The 9,707-nt window shown below is 40.1% G+C and overlaps 1 protein-coding gene across 1 annotated transcript in view; it reads left to right on the top strand.

The window, feature by feature from the left end:
* Positions 1–1,745: 1,745 nt before the first annotated feature.
* The window catches only part of appbp2 (amyloid beta precursor protein (cytoplasmic tail) binding protein 2), a 26,131-nt gene continuing 18,169 nt past the window's right edge, over positions 1,746–9,707 (top strand). The window contains exons 1-4 of the mRNA XM_008425204.2: positions 1,746–2,158; positions 6,050–6,138; positions 6,563–6,714; positions 6,899–7,022. Coding sequence (XP_008423426.1) covers positions 2,021–2,158; positions 6,050–6,138; positions 6,563–6,714; positions 6,899–7,022 — 503 coding nt within the window. The 5' untranslated portion in view covers positions 1,746–2,020. The remainder of the gene's footprint in view (positions 2,159–6,049; positions 6,139–6,562; positions 6,715–6,898; positions 7,023–9,707) is intronic.

Genomic DNA, 9,707 nt, shown 5'->3' on the forward strand with positions numbered 1-9,707 from the left:
ATGGTGCCTATCTCCAACCACTCTCCAGCCCTGTTTCGGGCTAGAGTAAGAGTAGCAATACTTTGTAAAATTGCTTTACAATTACAATTGTCATCTAAACAGTGTTGAGCAGGTTAAAGAACCTTAAGTAGTCATGTCATTTTTTCCAGAATGACTACGTTGCTTATTATATGTGTGTAAATGTTGCTATAGCAGTTTCAAACTAACATTGTAAATACAAAATTGTTCTTAATGTTTTACCTGGTGAAAAACTAACTAACTTTAACTATTGTCACTGCTTACTACAATCATGTTGTTGCAAATGGGTTTTGCCATATTTTCTATTGCAGAGTTTGCCTTTAAAATGGTTTATTCAGTCAAAACTTGATCCTGGACTTCCTCACAGATTGGTGGTGAGGAAAGCAGGTATGCTGCTGGACTGCTTTCAAAAAAATGTACATTGTAAACATGATTCAGGAAAACACTATGTTATTGGGATTACTAATTAGGTAAAAATAATTTTATTTTGGGAAGTTTTAGGTTCATTTTTAGACTGATAATAATGTAAAGCACTTGAACTGTTTTCAAGGCATATCTCAAAGTAATGTACTTGTGTGCACCACAAACACAGATAAAAATTTCACTGTCTGGATTTTAGATGTATTGGTGTCTTAATAGCCTTCAGTGTGAATCACACAGCATCTAGTCCTAACAGGTTTATGCATTGAACCTTATATCTACTGTAGTGGTCTACACTAGGGGCTGCACAGTGGCGCAGTTGGTAGAGCTGTTGCCTTGCAGCAAGAAGGTTTTGGGTTCGATTCCCAGCCCCGGTCTTTCTGCATGGAGTTTGCATGTTCTCCCTGTTCTCTCCCATGTTCTCTCCTTGCATGCGTGGGTTTTCTCCAGGTACTCCAGTTTCCTCCCAGTCCAAAAACATGACTGTCAGGTTAATTGGCCTCTCCAAATTGCCCCTAGGTGTGAGTGTGTGTGTGTGTGTGTGTGTGTGCATGGTTGCTTGCCCTGTGTGTCCTGTGTATCATAAATCTGGTTTCTATATCAACTGATTTAGCCTGAAACTGAGGAACGGATGTTTTTTAAAAAAAAAACAAAATGAAGGATATTGCCATATTTAAAATTCCATGATACTTAAAAGATTTATTTTGCGTTTACAATTATTTTATCTTTATTCTTCCTATGTAAAAAATATGTGTTTAAAAAATAAATAAAACAAAACAAAAAAACATCCCCTTCAATCTCTGAGTTAAGTAGAATGGGTAAGCACCATTTACCAGCCGATGATGGGGCCGGAGTACCATGTAGGCGGAGTTTACGATCCATTTTAAAGCAGAGTAATCCCAGTTCGGTCATATTATGACTTAAAGGACTTTTGATACCCAGAACAAAAATGTTTAGAGTTATTGAATCATATAATTAAATCTACTGAACAGCACAGCACGTATTACAGGCCGTGTTTAACCACTGTAGGTTTGTTTTATGTAATCTTATCAAAGACAGCGCATCTGAGATTGCGCTGTCTTGCATTCTTTGGTTTACAGTGACACTATCAAATTTACTCCCCTAGACAGAAAAGCGGTGTACATTGTATATGGCTTTTCTTATAGCCATATCAGTGAAAAACAAAATGGTGACACTTTGGTTCGTTTCTGCACCTCTTCCCTCCACGCTCATAATTACTTCTCCTCTGGTCGTTTTCCGGCTGACSGTTAAGGAGTGAGCTCACCGTTTTCATCGACTGCACTATTACGTCACTGCGTCAGCGGCTGAAAATGCCTGCGTCGGGAAGGGGCCACGGAACTGCTGAAGGGTTGACGAATAAACATCGGAGATGAAGGGAATTTGCACAGCGAAAATGAAGCTACAGCAGTAACCTGTCGGTATCACGACTGATTCTAGCCTCCCTATATAGTGACCGTTATATGAGGACTCACGGTGAAAGGGGTTTGGTCGCAGTAAGGTAGCGAATGTAGGAGAGAGAGTTGGGGAGGGCTGTAGCTGCTGGGCTTTTTGGAGAAACAATATGGCTGCGGCGGAGCTAGAATGGATACCAGAAACATTGTACAACACCGCTATCTCGGCTGTGGTGGACAACTACAGTCGTTCAAGAAGGGACATACGCTCGCTACCGGAAAATATCCAGTTCGATGTCTACTATAAGGTGAGATGTAGCTGACATGGCGCCCAGGTGAATCTCACAAGCAGGACTGGGTTTCTATGAGAAGCTGCTGTTGCTAACCATAGCTCAGTACAAAAGACTTAAGATTAACATACACCATGAAAAATGTCTTAAAGGGGGACAAGCTCAGCCTTAATGAATAAACTAACTCTTACATTATATGTCAAACAATGGGGTTTATACATCTGCGTGTTGGCTGTTATTTTAAGACTTTCTTCTCTCTACTTGGACGAATGTCAGTAATGAAATTATTTAAGATTATTACTGATTTATTTAACAAGGACGTGTAAACAATATTGTCATGTTACGTTTTTATACAAGATAGGCTTCAGAAACTAAAGTCTCAGCAGCCTGTGGGAAACGGACCAACACTGGAGACTGATGTGCTGCATTAGTGTGTAAAATGTTAACAGTAGGCTGGAAAGTGTCATCTTAAAAAAGTTTCTATGCTACATCAAAGGGTTTTGACCGACCCAGACTGACAGCAGTTTTTTTTTTTAAACATATCCTGTTTTTCAGGATTAGCAGCTGCTCCTCAACTTTAAATAAGAGATCTTGCATGAAAATAGGGCTTTTCAATTGGAGAAAACTTTTCCATGGAGCAGCCTCTTTATTTTCTTGGGTCCCAAGAGCTAGGCCTCATTTGACTAAGGGTAAGGTTCTTGTGTTAAACCTGGACTGGTTGTAGATTTGGGTCAACTAATTTAGTTTATACTTTATTCTTAGTTCATTGTTTTCATTTGTTATAAAAATGCCAAATTCCACAAATACACAATTATTCTCAGAAGTGTTTCCTTTAAATGTCTCATTAAAGGACAAGTGTTGACAGATTGCAACCAACTAGCCAGCAGAAAAGTGACATCACTTTTCTGCAGTGATATTTCATAGCATCTCTAAGTTTGCTGATGAGAGCAAAATAAAGCTGTACTCATTAAATTGTGCTTGATCTCATCATGAACAAAATCAGATCTTCTGGTTTGAATGGGCTATGTGGAGGTCAGTCGGATAAATATACATGTTTGTCAATGAACACAACAGCACTATAATGTGGAAATGTAAGGCCTGTGTTTATTGTGTTGCTGGTGGTTAAGAATGTCAACAGTATCAATTTTACAACTTACATTTCAGCTCTAATAGAACATGTTGCCAAACCAATAAGAAGCAGGATCGACACACCAGCATTTTCATTGAAACGAAAAGTAATATACTGGATTATTAATATGCCAGTCCGCCAGACGCAAACAAGGTTGCAGCAGGAGCTGGAGCCTCCGGAGCTGAGTGAACATAGCAGCTATTGAGACCACGTGTTTCTCAAGAGGAGTCCATGTTTTCTATAGTCCCAGATTAAGGAGTAACAAAAACCGTTGCTGATGATCAAACTGAACAGTTGAGCCTAAGGTCAAGTTGCTGGAATTCCCGCAGAATTGATTTTAGAAGCTAACTAGGATCTCTGTCAGACTTCTTCCACATGATTGCTGCATCAGTAGGTTCTACCATGACCAACACATTCACTGACCCCAAATTGGAAAATTATTACAAAAACGACTTTTCTTCAATTACAGTAAAGTCCCAAAATATTTCCTGTGTTTTTTTTGTCAGCTATGTTTAATTGGTCAGTAAACATCCATGCAGCCTGTAATACATAAAGAGTCAGCGCAGTGGAAAGGAATGGCCACTATGAGATTAAAGGTGACAGTATGATCATTGTAAACATAGCTGGAGTCGAGAATGGAGCCCTGCCTGAAAAAATAGGAACAAATGCAAGATTAATTTAGCCATTTTGTGTCGTTTTAGTTTGGCATGTTTTGTACAACATCAAGCCATCTGCCACCGGATGTTCTGTTCCTGCTGTTAGTGATTCAAATCCTCTTTGATGACAGACTAGTTAAAGGACTTTCTGTATTTTGCTAACTGTAAGGATATGACGTGACGTTATAGCTCTGATAAAAATTACTTTAAGCAGGTGCTAATAGACTTATTGGGGATTTTTAGTAAATATAACTGGTTATTTTTCTGAACAAGTTTTCATAAAATAATAGTGAACACTTGGTCATGGGTAGCAAACATGCATCTGCAGCTAAATAAATCCTAACATCAACATGTGAAAAGCATCTCAGCACTTTCTGCTTAAATAAAATAAATCAATACATTGTAGGAGATGATCTGTTGATCTTCTCCTACTTGTCCTTTTATTAACCGATTAATATTTAGAGCAAAAGGTGCTTAGTAGGAGATTTTTTTTAACAGAATATGAATCAAACACATTACACGAGTTGTCGGCCCATTTTCAAAACCTGACAGACACCTTGRCTGACAGAAATCCCAGGTATAATGGTTCGATCGGGTTCTTCGTGCCGAGTGGTGTCCAGCCACATGGGCACAAAATAATGACTACAAGTCCAGTTAACTAATTTTAAAATCACTAATCAATGCTTTACTAGAATCTACCTKTGATGCATGTGGCTAGAGTCAGCGTAAAGTCCTGACTGAATGAAAATCATTATAACCTATTTATTTCACGTTAACGAAGAACAGAAAACTTACCGGGTTTGTCAACTACGGTAGCAATTTGGCTCAAACTCCTCCCCTGGTCATTTCTATATTCTTTGCACAAAATGTTGAATAAACATTAATGATTCCACATATCATCTCCAATGTCCGCTGGACTTCGTGTTGCGCCGTGTCAGCTGTTTGGGATTCCCCTCTGTAATTTCCCCTTGTAAAGGACTGAGGAGAATCCGCGCTTTCTGATTGGCTACCTGTCACATTCAACGGGCTGCCTTAAGCTCCACGGGGGAAAACCTCTGATTTAGATCGGAGCGGCCACGACAATCTACGTAACACACCTCACACTACAGGATGATCGGTTAGATCGGCCAACGATCTAAGATTGTCATAAGGGGAAAATAGGGGCAAAAAATTGTTTAGTGTGAACTACTGCATTAGGTAGTTGGATGCAGTGGCGCAACTACTCATTATTCAAGTGGATGCGAAAACATAGATCGGGAAGGGACGTTAGGGTGAAGGAGCGAAGGAGCATTCAGCTATAACAGCAAGATCTATTTACAAACAAAGGTTTATCATATTAAATCTAAATTGTATATATTGTACAGTTTTGGCTTAATTACTGTGCTGAGTGTGTTGTTCAAAAATGGCCTTTTGCGAGTCTGTTTCTTCGGTTAACAATTAATCAATTGCCAAGTTAGTTTACAATTATTTAAATAATTGATTCATTGCAATTATTCCATTTGTTTCGGCCCTAATTAAATTACGCTCTGAGATTTGAGCATTTTTAGTTGGTTCTAGAATTCCTAAATACTTAAAAGAAGTGAAACTGATTTGTGATGTCTTCCTTTTGTTAGAAATGGTTTGTTCCAGGAATATGTGGAAATATGAAGGAGCACAAAGACTCCATATACGTTTGAAATGGCAGTATAAATTGCCAAAGTGGGTGAATGGGATTTTACGGATGGACCACCATAACATTTATATGATTTAGAATTTTGAGAAGACTGCTTTTTAATTTACAAAATCATATCTCTTAASTTTAAAGCAGAACCAAAATGAACTGTGTGTGTGAGCTCACCCAGTGGCTGCTGGTGCATTGTGAAGGCTTCACAACAAAGTATTCAACTAGTTCCACCTCACTGCATTCTGATGACAGACGAGACATCAGCAAACTGTATTGTTTCAAACTCATGAACAGCAGACAACATTGKCCAAAGAATCATTAAAACACGCCTAAAATAATTCATGATGTGCTGTAGCCTAGTGTCCACCATGTTGTTCTCCACATGTAATTTTTCAGGTACATCCCAAGTTCATGTGAATTGTGATCATAATGCACTATGCATCCCCATGTTTCTGTTTCAGTTGTACCAGCAGGGAAGACTCTGCCAGCTGGGAGGAGAGTTCTGTGAGCTGGAGGTGTTCGCTAAAGTGCTCCGTGCCTCAGACAAACGGTGAGAGCCTCACCATCAACCCTTCCCTCTTATCACTCTGCTCTTCTCCTAGCTGCTTCTGTTTCTGTCTGCTCACTTCTCACATTTTAATGGTGTTTCATGAAGCCCTGTGAATGAATGGTTAAGTCTACTGTGACTCAGGCATAGATTTTGTCATTGTAGAGCAAACCCAGATCACAATATGGATTAATTGCACACAGATGGATGTTATAAAACCTTAACTTCTGTTAATTATAATTTTCAATTTAGCTGTACATTGTAAATAGCTGTATGGCAGTGCTTACATGAAGAATATATTCCAGCAAGAATCAGTGTTCCACTACAAAACATCAAATGTTTTAAGCTTTGGACAACTTTTTAGCCATGGAAGCCCTGGTCGGTGCCTGTAGTGAAGTGGTAACCTTCCTTTTTGTCCCCATGGCAGACACCTCCTGCACCACTGCTTCCAGGCCCTGATGGACCACGGAGTGAAAGTGGCTTCAGTTCTAGCAAACTCATTCAGCCGTCGTTGCTCATACATTGCAGAGTCTGATGCCCATGTCAAAGAAAAGGCCATCCAGTTCGGTTTTGTGCTGGGTAAAGTTTCCACACTGACACACTGAGAGGATTTGGATGGAACATGGCGGTTAGATTCTGGGAGTCTGTGTACATCACATGTCCTATGCCACTGCTACTAATGTCAAGGATTGATGAATGAAACAAGAATGTCTAGAATGATTGTGCAGAATGATTGTATGTAATGTTTCCTCTTTGTTTGCAGGTGGCTTTTTGTCAGATGCTGGCTGGTATGGCGATGCAGAGAAAGTGTTTCTGTCGTGCCTGCAGCTGTGCACTCTCCACAGTGAGGTGCTCCACTGTTACAGAGCTGTGGAATGCTGCGTCAGGTGAGTCCTATAACAGCCTGAGAGCTTGTTCATCTACAGTTGTGTTAAATGAGTTTTCCTTGCAGTTATCTGTAGTTTATATTTACATTGTCAGACAAGAAAAATTTTGGACATTTGGATGTCTCCATTTCATGTTGTTGACTATTGACATCTAGCATGTCTCTGTGGCAGCTCTCTTTGTCAGATGATCCTGAGTGCTTTCATGGATGGATGTGGATTACTTGTTTTCTTGAAGATGCACCACCTCTCATCCTGAATGCTTTGTTGGTTTCTTATTATGGSTTGCGGTTTTGGTTATTGTCACTTGTAATATTGCTCTTCATAACGTCCTTATGTGAGGTGTCTTGAGCACATGTTCAGGGAAAGGTTGTGAAAGTGTCTGGAGGGAAGAGGCAAGGCTGCAATAATCCCACAAATACCTTATAAAACGGACAGATGGCCTGTTGTGACCTATTTTAGTGTAATTTTCTTATAAGCCTGGAGATCCAAACTCATGATCAAAACTAAAGACCTTTGGATAGGTTAGATTGGTTATGTGAGAGGATGTAGATCTATCACTCTGCTATTCGTGTCAATGAATTTTTCTAAAATCCCTTCCTTTCAAAACAAATTAAATTGCTAGAGATCGCGGAATAACGTGATCTCTAGCACTTTTGCTGCCTAAAGCAGCAAAAGTGCCCTAAAATGTAAGTGAGAAAGCAAAACGTCATATGCTGGCAGATTAGCATCTTCTAGGTGAAATGCAGAAAGCTAATGCTAACCCCTGCTCAGCTCCAATGTCTGTCACAGACAGAGAGGAGAACTCAAAGTCTCAAAGTAGTGAAGTGGAGGAAATACTGTCTATTGTTAATTCTATCCAAAAGAATTTCTCCTCTAGATTTGACTAAGTTATGGGGTCCATCAACAGTTTGACAAAAGAGATAAATGACTGTATCCATCAAATAGTAGAAACCTAGGCTTACATTGCTGATGCTGAGTGTAAGATAGAAACACGATGAGGTACAGTGGATATGCTTGAGTCCAAGAAGAAAGACTTGGAGGATAAAGTTATAGATCTGGAGGCAACCCGAGGCTGGTCAACCTACCGGAGGGAGCCCAAGGACAGAGTCTGTGTGAGTTCCTGGAGAAGTGGCTGCTGGTGACCCTTGACATCGGAGCAGTGGTCATGGAAAGAGCAGCACTTCATACTTTARTACTGAGATTCCTCAGTCACAAGGATAAACAGCTTACTGCCATAGCATCAAGGGCTAAGACAGACATTCGCTACCAGAATCAACAAGTACGGTTCTACTCAGATACCAGCCGCAGACCAGCCGTGGCTGGTCTGCAGCAGCTTCGGAAGCAGTTTGACCTGGTACGTACGGAGCTGCGCAAACTTGTATTTCGCCACGGCTTGACTTGTGGCACAACTCACAGCTACTGGTGACGTATCAGGACCAAACTCAATTTTAAAAACACCGGCGGTAGCACATGAGTTTGTAAAGAAGATCCAGAAGAAAACAGATGAGGAGATGACAATGGGCTGAAAGCAGAATTGGTTTCTTAAATGAGTAATTTGTGATTCTCCTGTAATGTTGTATAACTTTGATGGCACCTTTATTGGTTTGTACTGGTGATATTGAAACAGTAATTTACTATGAACACTTTTAGTTCTGCTTAGGTATGCCAAGATGATGCACACACATCTCAGTCTGTGTGCACATTAATATGTTCAAACCCTTGTGGAAACATGTAACATGGAAAGTTAAATTTCTGTTTTCTATATAGCGAACAGCATCAGTAGTAAAAACTTTTGGTTTGGTTATAGAGTGGTTAGACTCTGGTGGTATATTGGTTATATGTGATAATGGGAGGTGTACAAATGCGGAAGGGAGATGGTTCAGGGCTCTTTATTATTAAAAAACATGAACCTGGTAAATTTCTATGGTACAAACAATAACTCTGAGTTCTATCAGGACTTATTCCTCTCACTTTCAGCGCTGTATGTATGGTAGCATAGTGATCTGAGATTAGGCACTGTGTTGTCTTGCCTACAGTGATGAGAATGTAACCAGGGACCCTCGTGGATGGTGTTTTCAGCATAAATGGCTGTAGGATGAGAAATGTGTTAAATATACTGGGTTACAAATTGATGAGTTATTTCAGTTGGATACTAATCAAACAATAGCATGGATTAGATGGGATACCTTTAAAGCATTTATTAGAGGACATATTATTAGCAGGGCTTAAAGAGCTCCGGCCAGGGGCCAGATTTCCGTCTCTTGACAAAACGGTCAAACCAATCTTCATGGTGCTCATCAACCAATTTTTGTGGTCCGCCTCAACCAAACTCTAGTCTCCGGGCTTAAAGAGCTCCATCTGGGGGCCAGACTTCCGGCTTTTCAAGCAAAACGAGCTTTGGACCAAACGGCCCGCCTCAACTAAACTGTAGATAATAGACAAAGATGTCTGCCAATCAGAATTCTAGCTCCCGTGTTCTTGACCAATGACTGTAAAACGGTTTGTAGAAAAGAAATGCATGCGTTCGGTTCGGCGGTTAAATCAAATGCGATATGAAAGAAGATGGAGTTTGTGTCAACCGGTAAAGAAACACGTTTATGTGAGAAAGGAATTAAAAACAAGTGGCGCTGGGCATGGCTAGAGGAAAGGGGACAAGACGGGAAGTTGGTGGAAATTTTTACAAAA

This window comes from Poecilia reticulata, linkage group LG13, assembly GCF_000633615.1.
Source record: "Poecilia reticulata strain Guanapo linkage group LG13, Guppy_female_1.0+MT, whole genome shotgun sequence".
In the NCBI taxonomy this organism is placed as follows: domain Eukaryota; kingdom Metazoa; phylum Chordata; class Actinopteri; order Cyprinodontiformes; family Poeciliidae; genus Poecilia; species Poecilia reticulata.